Source organism: Dasypus novemcinctus, chromosome 24 (genome assembly GCF_030445035.2).
Source record: "Dasypus novemcinctus isolate mDasNov1 chromosome 24, mDasNov1.1.hap2, whole genome shotgun sequence".
In the NCBI taxonomy this organism is placed as follows: domain Eukaryota; kingdom Metazoa; phylum Chordata; class Mammalia; order Cingulata; family Dasypodidae; genus Dasypus; species Dasypus novemcinctus.
The window spans coordinates 59,625,236-59,643,461 of record NC_080696.1 but is presented as its reverse complement, the minus strand read 5'-3'; the positions used below and the strand labels follow the sequence as shown (position 1 = coordinate 59,643,461).

Sequence of the window (18,226 nt, the reverse complement as noted above, 5' to 3'; positions counted from 1 at the left end):
TACAATTTAGCGTTGGGAAGTATGAGTCTTCCTGCCTTGTTTTTCTTTTTCAAGACAGTTTTGGCTATTTAGGGCCCTTCAGTTTCATAATAATTCAAAGATTGGTTTTTCCATTTTTTCAAAAAAGGCTGTTGGAATTTCAATAGGGAATATATTGAATTTGTATATTGCTTTGGGTAATATTAACATATTAACAAAGTTAACTCTTCTAGTCTATGAACATGGGGTATCTTGCCATTTATTTAGGTCTTAATTTCTTTCAGCAGTGTTTTACAATTTTCAGTATACAAGTCTTAGATCCTTAGCAAATTATTTTCCTATGGATTCCTTTGAGTTTTCTCTTTATTGCATGTTATCTGCAATAGAGTTTTACTTCTTCTCTTCTAATCTGGATAACTTTTATTTCTTTTTCTTGCCTAATTGCTCTGGCAAGAATTTCCAGTATAATATTGAATATCAGTGGTGAAAGTGGGCACCCTTGTCTCATTCCTGATCTCTGGGGGAAAACTTGAAGTCTTCCACCATTGAGTATGATGTTATCTATGGGGTTTTCATAAACGGCCTTTATCATGTTGAGAAAGTTCCTATCTATCCTACTTTTATGAGTGTTTTTATGAGCTAGGGCTTTCTTGATGCTAACACATTATCTAAAGAGTTGAGTTGAATCTGAAACATAATCAGAAGATTTGATACTACTCATTAACTATGCCAGTTGCTGTGTAATTTTTTTTCTTAAATGTATCCTGTGAGGCTTTATATGTCTGGACATCTTCCTAGACTCTGAGTGAATAATATTTTAGAGTTGGATCAATACAACAAATGAAGGGAAATTGCTATTCAATTGGTATCTCTTATGAGAAAAAAATGTTAGTTCCTTTTTCTCTCCAGATTTTAAGTTTAAATTATGGCAAAAAAAGAGAAAGGTAATGTAGTGTATTTCTTTTGGTTGGTCTGTCCCACATCCCTTTCCTTTATGTTTTTATAGTTTATTTTATATTTGTATCATAACGTCATATATGATTACGATGACAATTCAAATAATAAGGGAACATCTAAAGTAAAATTAATGAGCCATTTTATTTTCCAGTTTCTTTACCTATAGAAATGAGGCACTGATTGTACTCAAGGAGTAAATGAGACTATGTATATATCTTACTTCTTGAGCTAGGAAGCAGGTTCAGACTCTAAGGGACCTGAAATTTATTTTGTAAACAGTAGGAAGTTATTGAGGGATTGTAAGGAGGATGTTCTACATTTTAAAAAAGGTTTATTTAGGCTGACATGAAGAGGATGGAATAGAGGGGATGAAGGCAGGGAGATCAGTTCAGAGGCCATTTTAGTAATTCAGGGAGGAGGATATATTACTTATAGTCAGAAACAGCATATATACTTGGTTAAATAATAAAAATTCACACTTTCAAGTAACTATTTTCAATTTACATGAAATTAAATAACTGCCTGATATAGGAACATTAAACACTTTTTTGAAGGACTGTTGTTTGTAATAGCCCAAACTAGAAATTTCCAACAATAAGAAATTGGTTAATTAGCATATGCTATACCGTATAATGGGCTCTACTAAAGCAATTTTAAAAAATAATGGCAGTATGTATCTATAGACATGAAAAGATAGGTTTTTATTTGGTCCTACTATGTTTTTAATTGGAAAAAATGTTATAAATACTATACGTTGGTAGAATCGTAATTACATGCATGTGTATATATATACATATGTGAAAAATCTCAAGGGAAATATGTCAATAATAATAATGTTGGATATCTCTGGGTTTAAGCATTAAAAATTTCACTTTTTATTCTGTGATTTGCCATAACGTATGACTTTTTTTTTTTGCTGAGGTGGGGGCCTTTTTAAAAAAATTAAAAACTATTCTCATTTGGGAAATTTTTATAAAGGCCACTCAGAAAGACTTTATCTTTATTCTACCTCATTTTCTATAGTAATTTAGAGTCAACTATAATTTGATTTTTGGCTCCACTGAAGGCCCAGAGACTAGGATAAACTCCCTAAAAAAGCAAACAAACTAAAAATGTTTTCTTTTCCCTTTAATCTACCATTCTACAGCTGACAATTTGCTGTCTAACTTTTCATATTTTTTCCTCTTCTTATTCAAATATCTACTAATCTGTATGCACATACAAAGAATTAACATGGAATTGTACAATAAAATAATATAATATTGCTTGCACTACCTTTCTAGAAAGCTAGAATTGAAAGCTAGAAGTGAGCAAAAGAATAATGCAGATGTGCCAAGTTGAGAGAGGGGAGTGGGAGAGGAGGATAAAGAGGAGAGGGAGGGATAGAGGAGAGAGAAAAAGAGCTGGGAGGGGAAGGCAGTGGAGGCGATTCACAAGGTTTAAATCCCTTTCTGAGGCTCAGCTTTGCCTCCTACCTGCAATATATTCAAAGTACAGAGCATCCTTTCAATAAATCTTCTTTGTGATTCTTTGGACTTCTATTCCTAGTAGTTAAGGGTAGACTAAATATTTCAAACTCCAAACAATTTCCAAAAGAATTTCACTTTTACAATCATGTTTATAGTGAGTATTTTATTTCCCCTATGAGAAATAAGGACCCAAGTTACCTTATTCAATAAACTTTTATTTGGAGTACCTACTCGCTACCAAATTCTGTGCACCCAAGGAGTAGGTTGTCAGAGGAGAACACAACAAATAAATCAACAACATCAAACAACTGTGATAAATAGAGTGACTGGAACAAGTACAGGGTATTACAGGAAAAAGGGAACAGAATCTGTCAGTGACCATCATCAAGAAGTCTTACTGCTCCCTGAGGTCTTAGACGCACGCCTTGGCTGGCCAATGCAGTGATTCCATGAAACCATGTGGACAAATTGTTTCAAGCAAATTTTAACTTCTGAAACCAATGTAAAAAACAAAGCCTTGCTCCCTGCCCTTTATCTCATTTTCCCAATAATACTATCATCATAGAAAATAAGTCAGTAATTTGTCTCCAGATGGAGACTTGCAGGTGTACTCAACACTGTTCTGGAATTTTCTCACATACTAGTTGTACGCAGAGTCATTTATCCTTAAGCTATTTATCCTTCCTCAAAGAATAACGTTTGCTTGGGTGGCTAACTCTCACTATAGAGAGCAAAGGGTAATTAAGTGACTCAGTGGACCTTGGTCTGGGTTTGATGTGAACTTGGCTGCTATTCTCTCTCTCGATTTTCTACCTTCTGCACTACTGATCTGTGGCTATGCCTGCTAAATGATGTATGGAGCCTTCTTTCATTCAACCACAGGGTTATTTTTCCTGTGAGGTCCTCAGAGTTGAATACCTTGCACATCTATCTCTGCCTTCTTAAATATGTTTTCTTCAGAAACAGAAAATTACTCATGGGTCCATACTGTTTTGGGCTTGCTGGAAATTTGGTTTCTCTAAGGGATGGCCAGACAGGCACTCATGTAAGTTAAAGACCATAGCCGTGTTATAGCTTTACTATGCAAGCCCAGGTCGGATCTAATTTACCTTGAAGTTGAGTCCAACTCCAGAGGAGTGAAATTGCCTCATCTCTAGAGAGTTAGTAACAAAATTCCTGGGCATCAAATTCCATATGGGAGATTTCAGAAAAGGGAAACATTTGGATCACAATGAAGTTTTTTTTTAACAGCACATTTTCAACTGAAAACAGTTAAACAGGTCTGTGGCTTGAAAGAAACTTGGACACAATCCTGTTTCTTTTCTCCTTGGGATGCTGGCACTGGAGCAGGCGGTGGGGAGCAGATGAAGCCTCCTTTCCCAGAAATGCCTGGGAAACATTTCCCAAGGACAGGGGTTGGATGCGCTGACGTCTTTTGGTGGGGGAGGCATGTCTTTAAGGTATGATTTTCTGGGAAAGTTCTAAGGAGGATTCTGAATGTCAAGAACAGTAGGTTATTAAAGCCAGTCCAAGCAAAAAAAAAATTATGTATTTATGTTTATTTATATACATGGTTTTTTTTGAGCATTTTTAAATTGAATTTTTTTGAAGATACATAGATCACAAAAAATATGAGGTTCCCACATACCACCCCTCCCCCCCTCCCCATATATATATGTTTTTTGCAAGAATCCAGGAGGCTCTCAAGAAACGTAAGGTTGGAAGAAAGTGTTGCTGGACCTCATGCAGTTGGGAGGAGTTAGGAACCAGAGATTCACCCTTTAACCCCCTTTCCCCAGATGCGCTTCTGTCTACAAGTGTGGTCATTCCTGGCTTCAGCTCATGCACAGCCCGTAAATGGCCATAGCAGTTCTGGACTCTACAAGACCCTTTCTCGGCAGCACCTAGTGCTTACTAGAAGCAGTTTCACTGGCTTATTTAGATCTGAGGGAGAGAAAATCTGGCAGTCCAGCACATCTGGCTGAGTCAGGCTCTAAAGCCATGGGCTTCTGATACCAAATGGCTCAGCAGCCCTAGAACTAAGGGGCTCTCCCTGTCCAATCAGGGGCGCAGGGTGAAGGAGACAGGGCCATGTGCTTCACAATGTTGGGTAGCTTCTCTTAGCAGGAGTTGACAGGATATGACATGTTTCATAGCCTCAGAATATCCTGCGTAGGGGAACATCCTTTAGTAAGGAAGCAAGGCTTTTATCACCAATTATCTAGGAGGCTTTAAATTTAATTTTTTCCTGAGAGATTCACTTATACCAGTTTATACTATAAGGTGAATTACTGATAATTACACTCTATCTGGCAGTATTCAGTCACTCCACAATCAATTACTGAGTCCCTGATATGGTTGCTCTCCTAGGTTTGGGGGACACAAAATGCAAAATGAGTACTTCTGGTAGGGGAACAAGGAGGGAGAGAGGACGTTTCTTTAAGTCTGAATTCTTGCAGGATGGTAGATGTCTAGGGAAGAAGAGGATGTGGAGAGAATACATCCGGGTTGGTGAGAAGATAGTTTATTGCTTATTTAGTAAGTCTGTAGTCCACAGAGTCTTTTTCTCAAACTTCCTATCCCAGCCTGGAATTGAACAGTCCAGGTCTTAGTTATGGAACAGCTGTCGAGGATAAGGAAGGCAGAGTGTTCAAGCCTGCAGGAGAAAAAGAGGAACCCAACTAGATCCAGTCCCTGCCCTCAAAAAGACATCATCAGATGAGAGGCAACTGCAGCTGTTTTTGAGGCAGATAGTTGGAAAAGGCCAAGGAGAGTCACAAACGACAGTGGGGCTCAGGTGAAAAGCTCTGCTGGGTGGGGCATCAGTCCTGGGGAAATGGTGGCCCCCCTCAGAGGGCAACCAGCAATTCACCCTGTTTAGTTGGAGCCTAGATTAGTGCAATTCCACCTTGTAACCAACAAGACGGCACTGGCACCTGCCAGTCAGTACCGATGTTGGTCTCCCTGGGGCAGAGTCTGGAGACCCGTTTGGCCTCAGGCATCGACCCTTTAGTTGCCAGATCCTAGGGAAATGGGGGTGGGGATTTACCAACCCGTTGGAGTTGCTCCTATTTTAACAATTGCATTTTGGTACTTATGGCTCAATATGTGGCCCTGCCTCCAGGGTCATGGGAGGGGAGAAGACTGGAGGTGCAGGTGTGGCTTTCTAAATGCCAAGCCGAAGAAGGTCTCCTTGCGTCAGAGATCCACCCATCCTGGAGACAAACGATTAGTACTCAATACATTTCTATGAGTTTCTACTCTTTGTCAGGCCCGAGCCGGCTGATGGGGGTGCTGGGTTGACTGAAGATACAGCACCTCCTCGCCGGTAACTGGAAGTGTAGAAGGAATTCGTCAAGGTAGTGATAGGATTCCCCCAAATCACAGAGCTGGAGAGCTGATGAGGACCTGAGCCGAGTCCAGCCTTCCTAGAGAGCACACGTGACTTGGCCAAGTTCTCGTAGCCCTCCAGAGACAGACAACCTGAGGAGAGAAAGGTGCTGTATTCTCAGGAGCAGGGCTGGCTTATTTTAGGGTTCGGGGAGCCTGCTCTTGCTGAGTTAGTACACCCCCTCTCACTTCCCACCTCCCCCGGCTTTCCCGGGGGTGGATTCCCCTGCGGGTGGAGGGTGGGCTGCGGCCTCTGCGCTGACCCCCCGGGGCGGAAGGCATTTGCCTGGTCCCAGCGGTCCCCACGGCTCGGTCCGCCCCGAGAGGCTTCCCGGAGCTCGCCAGGCCCGCAGGCTCTGCGGGGCGGGCTCGCGGTCAGGCGCGGTGCGGACGCCCGCGGGTCCCCGGGTCCCGGCCGCGCGCCGCGCGGGGCCGCCTCCGCCCGGCCAGCTCTGCAACCGCGGCGGGCAGCGCCACTCTCCGCTTGGAGGGCGCTCGGCGGCCGAGCCCCGTGCCGGGGAGGGGCGACGGGAGCCTCAGCCCCCTCCGCGGGCCCAGACCCAGGAGGGGGAGAGCGGGAGCCGAGCTGGGGCCAGCGCAGGGCCGTGGGCGCCTTATTTTTTTGGACACGCACCTGAGCGCCGCGCGCTCCCCGGGGACGCAGTGGCCTCGGACCTTGGCTGCCAGCAGCGCTGTGCGTCCCCGCTCTCGCCGGGGTGCGTTACACCCCAGGTGGAGCGGCTCGACTGGGGTCACCGGACGCCCTCTCCCGCTTCCCCCGGAGCCAGCGGGTTGAGGCGTCAGCCAACCCCAGCCGCCCCGGCGCTCCTATAAATAGAGCGCGTGTGCCAGCCCCGCGCCCTCCCGGCTGCGCCAGGAGGGAGAAAGTTGTGTGCGGGGACCGAGGGCGTGCGGCGGAGGCAGGAGAGGACCCGCCGGCCGGAGCTGATTCCGCGGATCTGTGCTTCCATCGCGGGGACGCGTCTAGCCCTTGCCTGTGTCCAAGGGACACCAAGCTTTGGAGAATCTTGACCAAGAGAAAGTGGGAGTCGCTAGCGTCCTGGCCCTGAACACAGCCTCGCGGGTTTCGCAGTCCGGGAAACACCTCCTGCCTCTGTAATTCATCCCTGCCGTCACCCGGACTTGGGCAGCACCGACACCGGCGCCGCTGGGCATGCACCCCCCTTGTGGCTGCTCTTTGCGTCCCCTCTGTTCCTGCTCGGTGGTTCACCAGGGGGGGTTTGGGTTCGGGGTTAGAATTTATTATTTTTTTTCCTTTTAGGTGTAAATGCGAGAGTTTGGTGATCTTTACATGTTTAGGAACCAGGGTGGGTGCAGGAGCCCCAGAGAGGGCTGATTCTTGAGCGGAGGAGGGTGGGGTAGGGGGTTCTGCATGAGCTCCTTAAAGGACAAAGGTAACCGAGCCAGCGAGAGAGCGCGAGGGGAGCCTGTGACTTCAAACCACAGAATTGGTGGAAGTGTGCGCGCCGCCGCCGCTCCTGCAGCGCTGTCCATCTAGCCGCCGGCGTCTTCGTCAGCTCCGGGGTCCCGGGCGAGGAGGCGACTGGGACTTAGCAGGGGCGTCAGCGGCTGCGGCTGCCCACGCGGCTCACCATGGGCGCCGCGGGCCGGGCGCTGTCCGTGGTGCCGGCCGTGCTGCTGGCCCTCGCGCTGCCGGCGCTGCCCGTCTGGGCGCAGAACGACACGGAGCCCATCGTGCTGGAGGGCAAGTGCCTGGTGGTGTGCGACTCGAACCCGGCCACGGACTCCAAGGGCTCTTCTTCCTCGCCGCTGGGGATCTCGGTCCGGGCGGCCAACTCCAAGGTCGCCTTCTCGGCCGTGCGGAGCACCAACCACGAGCCGTCCGAGATGAGCAACAAGACGCGCATCATTTACTTCGATCAGGTCAGACTCCGAGGCGTGCGGGGCATCGAGCGGGTGGGGAACGGTGTCCGGGCAGCTCGGAGCGGGGCTGCCGGCTCAGGCTATCCTGGTCGGATTGGGCAGTGCAGGATTATTTAGGTGCCCGTTGCCCCCAGCACGTCTAGTTCTGAAACTTCTAGTGTCCGCCCCCCTCCCCATTGCCTCCCGGCTGCTGGGCGCCCGGGGAGAGGCCGGCAGCAGCGAGAGCTCAGGACAAGTTTAACAGCAACAGGTCCCCAGGAACTGAAGGGACTCTGGACCCAAGACCCTGCAAGCTCTTGGCCAGAGCTCGGCCTGGCTCCGATTTCACTGCAGGTGCCGCGGAGGCGGTTTCTGCAGTACCCTCGTGGACGCCCGATAAATGTTTGATTTGCTTCTCCCAGGTGGGGAAGCTTCTCCCAAAGAGAGCTCCGTGGCTTCCCACTCTGCAGAGATCCCGCAGGTGGCCAAAGAGGGTGGAGGGCGGTGGCGGCGGGTCAGATCTCGTCCCCCTTGTCGCTGCCAGGGTCCCCGCACACGTTCCAGGAGCCGCCGCCGTTGGGCGAAAGCCTTTCTCCCGTACTTGGAGAAAAGTTACCAAGGAGAAGGGGAAAAGGAATTGGGCGACTGCGCTGGGCTCCCTTGGGGAAGCACTGAGGAGCCGGTTCTCCTTCCTTGTGCTCAGGTCTTCTCAGAGAATTGCAAACTGCCAGAGAAAGACAGACTTTGGGGTTGAGGGCAGGGAGTGGGAGAGGAGCTGGTGAAGGCAGCGGCTTCTGTTTAGCAGAGCTCTGGGGTTTGGTGTGATGAGAAACCCCAGGGTATTTGCTCAGCTTTAGCGAGGAGTCTTTAAGGAAGAGAACTGACCCCTGGGTTTCAATTTCAACCTCTGCATCACCCAGAGTCTGTCTTTAATCCCGGATTCAAAGATCACAGTTGCATCCAAAGCCACTTTTGCAGGAGCACAGGTTAAGTGGTGTTCCAGGAAGTTCCGAGAAGGGGTGAGGTGACATCTGTATTCCTTATTTAATGCTTCCTAAATAATACATTCTCTAGCTTGCCAAAGGCAGAGAATGCCTCTCAGGGGCTTACTATTGGATAGCTGTAATTTTTAAAGAATTAAGTAGCCCCTTTGGGGTTTTGGTGCAGTATTTTCCATCCTAATAGAAATAAATCCCAGCATCAGCCCTGGTTTGTGTTTGGATGCATTAATTAAATGCTGGAATGCTGTGGACATTGCACTAGCCTGTGTACTGCATGTTTTTTTTCAATGACCTTTCTGTCAATTAGAAGAGGAGAAGGTTTGTTCCTCTGTTCGAGGAACCATGCAGATGCATCTAAGAGACAACAAGACACATTTATTTATAAAGCTTGACGTGCCCGGATGCTCTAATTACAATGTAGAGTCAACATTCAATCTTATGTGTAGTCAACACTAATCAGCCATTTCCATTATTGGGAATGAGTTATGCTACTTGTATCTGAATTAGGAAGTCCCCGCTAAGCACTTCAAATTATTTTAAATGTGCCTGAAAAAAAATCCTTTGTAAAAGCTCTGTTGGGGATTATGGCACACCTGGTGACTTGTTGAAAACCATCCATCATCAGGTCAGAGAAAAGAAATCTGATGCTTATTTGGGACAAAGTGAAATCTGAGAATAAAATTATACTCACGCATGTATTTTAAATCAGTTGTTGATTCTGCTACATGACCATTACTATGTTCTGGTGTGTGGCTCAGAAATAATAGTACATTTTTAGGGAATTATGCAAGTCTTGAAAAGGTATTAATATTGATAAGAAAGCAGTGTTTAAAAGAGAGAGTAGCAGAATGCCACTGATAGATGGGAAATGTATATATTTTTTTTTTATTAAAGAACGTCTGATTCCTTTGAATGCCACTTATGTGTTTATTTCTCAGAGGAATGGAAGAAATCCTATGTATTTTACATGTCACTCCTTCCCCCATTCTCTCTCCCTTTCATAGGAAGAGACTTTGAGATTCATAAATTTAACTTAAGAGATAGCTTATTGAAGTTCAGGGTGGATTTCATAACCAGTAAGTAGAGCCAGGCTGAACATCTTGCAATGCAGAATGCATTGTTGCTTTCTTGGAAAGTAGTACCTTACGACTCTATGCTTACACTTTTCATTTCAGACCCTTGAACTTCAAATAAAAAGCAATTGATTGGTAGAAGGATAATGGATAATGCTGGGAGGGACATGAGAAGGCCATCTATTGCACATACTGTCCTTATTCACAGTCTACTCTTTGGCAGCCCATAAGGGCTGAGTCATTGCCAAAATATTAAAATTAAGGTGCAGATGACATAGGAATGGAAAAATAAAATGGTCTAGACATCTTAGGAAAAGGTTGGCAGAGGTTCAGAGGAGGTCCAGGCACTCAGATCACTTTGTATACCAACTGTTCAATGTCATGGATGATGTCACATGGTGGAGGGGTGCCCATCCCTTTGTGTCCAGGGATGACTGCAGAGTCCATGGGTGCTGATTGGCTGGCTTGGAAACGTCACCTCTGGACATCGCAAAGGTTTGTAGGCAGTGGGAGTGTAGACACATGGCTAGTGCCTTCTATTTGACTCTGAGGGCAAAGATTATATTTTAAGTTCCCACATACTACCTAGTTGTTTCCACAGCTACTGGGCCTTCCTGGCAGTTGATGCATGAATACAAAGCAGTTAATTTATTTTTTCCTATACCATTCGACAAGCAACAGAACCTTCCAATAAACAAGTCAATTTTTCAAGTCACTAAAGAGGAAGGAAATAGAACTAGATGTCCCATCCTCTGTGGTTTCTTTAGCTAGTTGTGGATTGAGAAAGAAAAAGAAAGAGAGAAAGGAGAGAGGGAAAGAGGGAGAGAGGGAGAGGAGAAGGAAAGAAAGAAGGTAGAAAAGGAGGGAAAGAGATGGGGAACTCATTTTACTTACAGAAGAAAATATTTTAATAATTTACTATTGTTTGCTATTTTTTTGTAGATCCTAGTAAATGTGGGTAATTTTTTCACATTGGAGTCTGTCTTTGTAGCACCAAGAAAAGGAATTTACAGTTTCAGTTTTCACGTAATTAAAGTCTACCAGAGTCAAACAATCCAGGTATGTGTTTTGATCCCTTCTCTCTCTATCCCCAGACAGCTGTGTTTATCTGTAGTGGGCCATGCATTTAAGTATTTCCCTAAACATTATTTTTCCTGTAAAGATATAACCATCATTTTTATATTTTATTTTTAAAAGTTACTGTTCAATTTTCTTCTTTGTAAGATCGCTTAAAACGTGTGACAAATAGCATATAGAAAAGTAGCCACTTGAAGTCATTGCCTTAATAATAACCAGACATTAAAAACATGGTTTAGTAAAAATTTAGTGATACAAATCCCTTTGTAAGATCTTGATTCCATTTAATGCACATGCAAAAATGATTTGAACTTGTAAGTAAAACATTGTAGGATAAGTAGAGCTCTGCAAGTGTGGAATAGATAAACACAACAAATTTGCTATCGTTTTTAAAACTGTGAGATAAAATTAACCATTAAAAATACACATATGAAGGAACATTCAATGTACTTTTGAAAATGTTATGCTGTGCTTAGCCTTTAAATGGTGTATCCTCAGGTACTCTGAAGCTAGTGAATTCTTACCAATTGCAGTTTGAAAGTTAACAATATATTTTGTGTTGTACTTTCTCAGGCAATGGGCTTGACCTTATACTAAAAAGGCAACAATGGGGCTAGTTGTCTTTAGCATATTGAAATATGCTAGTACCAAACACACAAACAACTGTCTATGGAATTTTAGGAACACTATTCAGCATGTGCCTGATACTTATATTGTATCCTATGTCTCCAGTGGAGAACAGATGACCCGCTCATCTGTCATTTTTACATATTCTAGTGAGTGGATACATTGGCGTGTCTCAGATTTTATTTATGCAAGCTCATCTTTAACCTCAGGGGAATGAATAGCTAGGAAGCAAATTTACTCCCATAGAAAAACTTCCCCCAAGCTCCATGATTTAGAAAGAAACTTGTCATGTCTGACACTGTATTATCAAAATTACAGGATGGAGAAAAGTTAGAATTTTGCATTGTTTATTTGCTAATAATCCACCATTAAACTCTCCAGTGGTAGTGGTGTTTAGTATTTTTAATATATTTTTCTTGTCAGGGAAAACAAAAAGAATTCATGCACATGTATATATTCTCCATTATTTCAGATGATTTTTCAACATGATGCTTGTCACAGCTGCATCAGTCACCTGCAAGGATTTTGGCAGACCCTTGCTGTAGCTGGCCTTATCAGGCCAGTGGGCACTGGGTTTCTTTTTATTAATGTACTGGGAAGCCACAGGCTTGCTTCATTATCAAACGATTGTGTTGAGTGGAAGAGGTGAATAAAGTAGTAAGCTTAATTTGTGTGCTGAAAGGAGGCCAGTTTCCACTTGGTAAGTTTGCTCATAGAGAGTATTCTCTTGTAAGCATTTAAGGAAATCCCAATGGGAGAAAAAAAATCAGCTCATTGTAAGTGTAGCCAACTCTATTGGCTAATTTGAAAGGAAGGAGATAGATGTTCTGAACCCCAGGTATTTTACCTGGACTGTCATCCTTTGAAGTTATTCATTATCGCCAGTATGTTTTTACTTTACTGACAGCTTTTCAGAGACATTTTTTTCTTTTAGGTTAACCTGATGCTAAACGGAAAACCAGTGATATCTGCCTTCGCTGGGGACAAAGACGTTACTCGTGAAGCTGCCACTAATGGCGTCCTGCTCTACCTAGATAAGGAGGATAAGGTTTACCTAAAACTGGAGAAAGGTAATTTGGTTGGAGGCTGGCAGTATTCCACGTTTTCTGGCTTTCTTGTGTTCCCCCTATAGAATTTGATTTCTCCGTGATGTTTATCCAGGTGAGGGGCCGCCCACCCCTGCATTATTTGAAGATCATTTTTTTCATCATCGGATTGATGTTTTTTGTTTTTTTTTGATTGGTTTCTCACGGGTGAATATGGATTCTCTTTAAGGATTCTAGGCTTGTCCAAACCAATACAAAGGTTCACCGATTATTTCTGTGTGTGTGTGTTTCAGTATATTTGGATTGGGACTCAAAGCAGACAATACCTATCTATGCTTAAATGTAACAGTTAAAAGCTGTCTGCAAGGTTTATCCTGAATTTAATTTCCTGACTTTGTTGCAGATGTGGAATTTTATTTCTCTTTTTTTTAAAGACTGACAACCGGGTCTAAGAATTAAAAAACTCCAGGTTCTGACTTCACTCAACAATTTGTGTGTTACTGCCAAAGAACTGTATATTGTGTTGAAATATTGATTACACTTGTTTTTGTTCCTTTGGATTTCATTTGTTTTGTTCTCCTAAGGTACCTGGGAACTGCTTTTCAGTGACTGGCTTGTGTCTTCTCTACAAGTAGGGAATGAATGGCTTGCCCTCAATTTTACCTTGACTTTGAGATCACAAACATGACTTCCCTAAAAAATAATAATAAAGAATGCTTCATAGTTGTATTTTAAGTATATATGTGAAAGAGTCATATTTTCCAAGTTATATTTTCTAATAGGAAGAATAGATCATAATTATGACAAGGAAAAAGTTGCTTACCCAAGTTCTAAGTGCTCAATCCCCAAATCTTGGCACAACAGCTCTCCTCTGCAGGAAATCTTATACTTTACTGCTCAACTTTAATTAACATGATTGATAATAACTGCTTTATTAAAAACCTAAGGGATTTTTTTTCCCCTTAGACATGACCACTTTATTAACTGGAGATGGGATGCTCCTGTTTTTAATTATACCTATTTTTCAAACCTTCTGTTGTGTTTGAAGTATCATCTGGTTTTGCCTTAACTCCTGAAATTGTGTATATTTATCTGTTTAGCTAATATGAAATCCAAATATCCCATATTTAAACTTAGTGCAATATCTTATTTTGTCTTTTGTATGGGTCATATGAATTCATAAAATTATTTATGTCTCTGTTATAGAATAAAAGTTAATATGTTAGTTGAATTGTTTTGTCCTTTCAGATTTGGAAATATGTATTCTGCATGATTTATTTCCTCTTTCTCTCTTCTATTTCTTGTTTCCTGCAGTTTGAGAAAAGCTTTCTGAATTTTCAGGCAAAGTTCTCTGAATTGGTATAGGAAATCATTACCATGTTTAATCTGTCCAAATTCAAGAGTTGCAAGCTTGCCAAAAGAGAATCAATGAACTTAGTAAACTCTTCCTTCAGAAGGACTTGTTTAGAAGTTAAAAGAGATCTCCCCAAATATCATGAGAGTACTCAGTATGAGTGAGTGGTGGTGAGTAAAAAGGCCAGCATTTTCAAACCCAAAGACTGGAAAAAAGTTCTGCCCTTTCCTCAGTCCCAAAAGATGACATTTTTCTGGGAAATGCTATTACAGACATCTTGTCTGAAGATTTGGCTACGTTTTCTGGTCTCTAGTGAATTGTAACAATTTGGGGGATCCCCTTTTTGTACCTACGGACAGCAAGAAAAGTGCTACAAGGCCCTTTGGGAGGAAACATGCAGGCATGTCTTCTAGTATAATTATGATAAATCACCGAGTTAAAATATTCAGTCATCACAAGGAATACTCTCCTACCCCCGAAAGAATTTTCTGGGGATGATGGCAATGGATCCTCGGTGTTTTGCTTGGCAAGCTGTTCTGCAGCTAGCTGGCTTTCCGTCAAAAACCTTTCCTCCTCTGTGATTGTGTAATGTAGAAACCAATATTGTTCAGAGGTAAAATAAAGGGGACTTTCATCTAAATATGAGTGGGATCCTATATAAATGGACCACCCGTGGGCTTCCACATATTTCTCTGTATGCAGAGTTTGTGTCTATACATTGCAACAAGGTGAATCATGCTTGAATAAATATACCATTAGTCAGTTTTTGGCAATGTCATTCAAAAGTTTTGGAATTACCAGTATATAAAGGAAAAGTTAGTCTATTATCAAAATAGACTACTCTGGAAATGTCTTTTGTAAATGTGCTTGTGGCCACCCTTTTATGCTTGCCTTTATTTGTATTGATTTTTCAGAATATAAAAGAAATTTGGCAAAAGCTTGACTTTAATTCCTAAGCTCCAGTGTACATATTTTGAAATGAAAAATTCATCCAAAAACTTCAAGAGAAAAATCTGCTTGGAAAGGCACTGAAGCTGTGCTATCAAATATCAGAAGGTCCCAGGAGCAGTGAGACCCTGGTGAGAGATGAGATATCTGATTAATGAAGTCAGAAGGAGAGCCTTAGGAACTTATCCTGAATGAAGTAAGATTTAAGTAAGGGCACAAAAGTTTACAGGGACAAAATGATTTATCCAGAAAAACATGCAATTTGGACAGACCTAGGATAGAATCCTAGTACATTTACCTACCAGCTCTGTGACATTGGGCAGGTTCCTTCACCTCTGAGCTTCAATTAATTCAATTTTCAGCAAGAAATAGTTGGTTATGGAGATTAAATAAAACACATGAAGTGGCTGGCACACAGCAGGAGCTCAATGAAAAGCTTACTATTATTACTAAAATTTAAAGTTCTGACCTGAACAAAGAAGCAAGTAGGGCTGATGGAGGATATTAGGATTAGCATTTGGAAGGGAAGAAAATTGCGTTTGAATGGGACAGTTTGAAGAGAAGGAGGCAGTGGTGTCAGACTTATTCCCAGCAGTGGAGCTAGAAGCTCTCTACACACTCTAAGACTTGAAAACGGTTTTCAGAAATCGCCAGGTCCACAAAATTGCTAATTAAACCAAGTATTTGGGTTGGCCTGTCCACTTTCATCAATGCCTGTGCCATCCCTTCCTGGATGTTCCTATCTCTTTTGACTGTTTCTTGATCTATTGATCAGCAAATGCAAGCAATTGCCTGTCGCAAGCAGTTTCCTGCTGACAGTTTCCCAAGAAAACAAAACTGAAAGAAATAAAGAGCTTGTATATATGATCTCACTGATTATAACTGCTTTTGGAGCTGCTTTCCATGATCCCATATTCTGCGAGGCCCTGACGATCCAAGCTAGTGCTAATTCAAATTTTGTTCTAATTATCTCCTTATTTTTCTGATTTAAGGTTTTTGTCCTCTTTGTCCCCTTTCTTTCTGGTTACTAACAACCTGGATGGCTACATGTTTTCTTTTGGCCTCTCATCTTAAGAAAGTCACTGCTTTGAATCATGAATTAAATACCTTCGACTAACATTAATTATATTATCCCATAATGTGTCATGTACTATGCTAGGTATTGAGTTTTTGGAAACAGTGGCCTCTTTCAGACCTTTCGAAACTTCAAATAAAGCTGGAATCTTGGCAAGGAGCAATAGAGGTCTAATAAATATGGTTCCACCTCTGCTTCTGACTGAGGGTTCTGGGCTTTATCAATTCACCTTTGCTATTTAAACTACCTTTCCCAGAATGGTGGCAGTCTGTTGAGTATAGCAGGGTCCCCAAACTGGTTGGCCTAATGACCACAGAGAAGTGATGAACACTGAGAAGGGTGATGGCATAAGATAATGGGAGTTCGATGTTTAGATTTGGAGCTATGAAGCTGAAACAGGACCCTTGCCTGAGAGGTTTCCTTTGGTGTGTGTATGGGCGTGGGGATGTGTGTGTGTGCATGTGTCGATTTAGGAAGTTGGCTTCTAAATAGGTTATTCTCTTCACTCCAGTCTAGACCTAGATTTTTAATGTGCATAAGAATCATCTGGGAATCTTGATAAAAACACAGATTCTAATGCATAGGTCTGGGGTGGGACCTAAGAGTGCATTTCTAGCATACTCCCAGGTGATACTGACTGCCGCTGGCAGGGACAGGTGCCTTCCAGGACTGCTTCAGAAATCCTTGTTACTCTTGTAGCATTGGCCTCGCTTGGGGATTGTTAGACATACGGCATCAGCCAGACCTGCTGAACTGGAATCTGTACTTTAACAAGATCTCCTTCCCTCCGTGATTTTTCGGCACAGTAAAGCTTATGAAGTGCTGTCTTTAAGTAAAACCCAGACTACCTGCATCAGAATCACCTGTGCTAGGGTTCAGTAGCTGCATTTATCAAAGTTATCAAAGTCCCCAGGTGCTGTACATCCATCCAGGTGCAGGGCATTTTCTTTACAGTGACCCAAGGCTATGAGTGCGCCTGTTTTCTTTCCTATTTTAAACTCAGTTAGCCAAGGGCAAGTAGCTTGAGGCTTTTGTGCAGGTGAGCATGATGTTCTTTTGTTCTGGGAGGGGAAAGTCTCCATGGACTGGTACCAGTTTGCCCGGAGGAAGAACAACAGGAAGAATTAACCTGGAGAAAAGATGCTGGGAATGCTTTGCATGAAATCCGAGGTAAGTCACCTATAGAAAGTGTAAGTTTTGTGAAGAAAGAAGACATTCCTCATTTTATGAGCATTTGTTTTGAAATAAAGATGCAGTTATATCTCGCTTTTCTCTGCAATTGAAGTACTCCTCCTTGAGGAATTGCAATACCTCTATCTAAGTATGCTTTGCATTTGGCTTCAGAAGACATTGCTCAATTGAGTGAAGGGTGTGTGTAAGAGACAGAATATTCAGAAGGATCGAAGACACCAGTAATTTCTACGTCAGTCAGTATGCTTAAAATTTATCCAAGGACAGAAGACTTTTTAAATAGTTTTTAGGTCCAGTTGGTGACATTTACAATGAGAAAGTACAGTCGTAAGTACTGCACTAAGAAAGTCTGTACCTCCCGTGGGCTTACCTTGAGAACATAAAATTTGACTCTCAGACTTTCTGAGAACTGGAAATTTTGAGGAAAACTTAGAGGATGTTGGTCTAGTGATTCTAGGGGGAAGATACTAGTAGCAAATGACTACTCTGTGTTCACAGTTTGGGGATGGAGAAATGATACCTGCCCTTCCCCCCATTGCTTTCCTGTTTTTGTCATGTCTTAGGTTTGATGTTACTGTGCAATCAATAAAAAGAGGAAAATGTAGGGAAATGGATACAGGCTGGGTGGCTTTTTTTTTCCTGTAGAAAAGAGGAAAAAGTGACACATTATGACCTCTCTTTCTGGTAGAATCATTTCATGGTTCTCTTTAGTAGTAGTTCAGAGAGGAAGGAAACTGAGGAGCCAGAGAGGCCAGGTAGGGGACCCATTTCAGAGAGATAAATGGTGAGGCCTGCATGCTGGTGGGCCTGAAACAACTGTCCAACCGCAAGGAGAAGCAAAGTGGGCAGCTATCATTGGCCATGAAATTAAGCCACACATCTACACCGGTACTGAGGTCAGATGATCTCTTTGCCCTGAGTTATACAGCGAAGCCTCTTTATTTTATGCTCTATAATGCACTATTTTGACTGGACACAATCCTGCTTAACCAGTAACAATGGCCAGTCTGGATGATTCATCTCTGAGGATGGAGCCGGGAGGCTTTGTTTCCTGTGTTTACACACATGGCTCCAGCTTTGAGTTGTGTGGGGCCTTACCCTTAGCTATTTAGAAATACATAGAGGATTACAAGTGTGTTTTCAAAAATATAATTT

General features: G+C 42.8%; 1 protein-coding gene across 1 annotated transcript; it reads left to right on the top strand.

The window, feature by feature from the left end:
- The first annotated feature begins 6,358 nt into the window (after nt 1-6,358).
- CBLN4 (cerebellin 4 precursor) lies at nt 6,359-15,672 on the top strand. The gene is made up of 3 exons (XM_004447713.5): nt 6,359-7,700; nt 10,696-10,812; nt 12,392-15,672. The coding sequence occupies exons 1-3, from the start codon at nt 7,410-7,412 to the stop codon at nt 12,587-12,589; spliced, it is 606 nt and encodes a 201-aa protein (XP_004447770.1). The 5' UTR covers nt 6,359-7,409; the 3' UTR covers nt 12,590-15,672.
- The last annotated feature ends 2,554 nt before the right edge of the window (nt 15,673-18,226 follow it).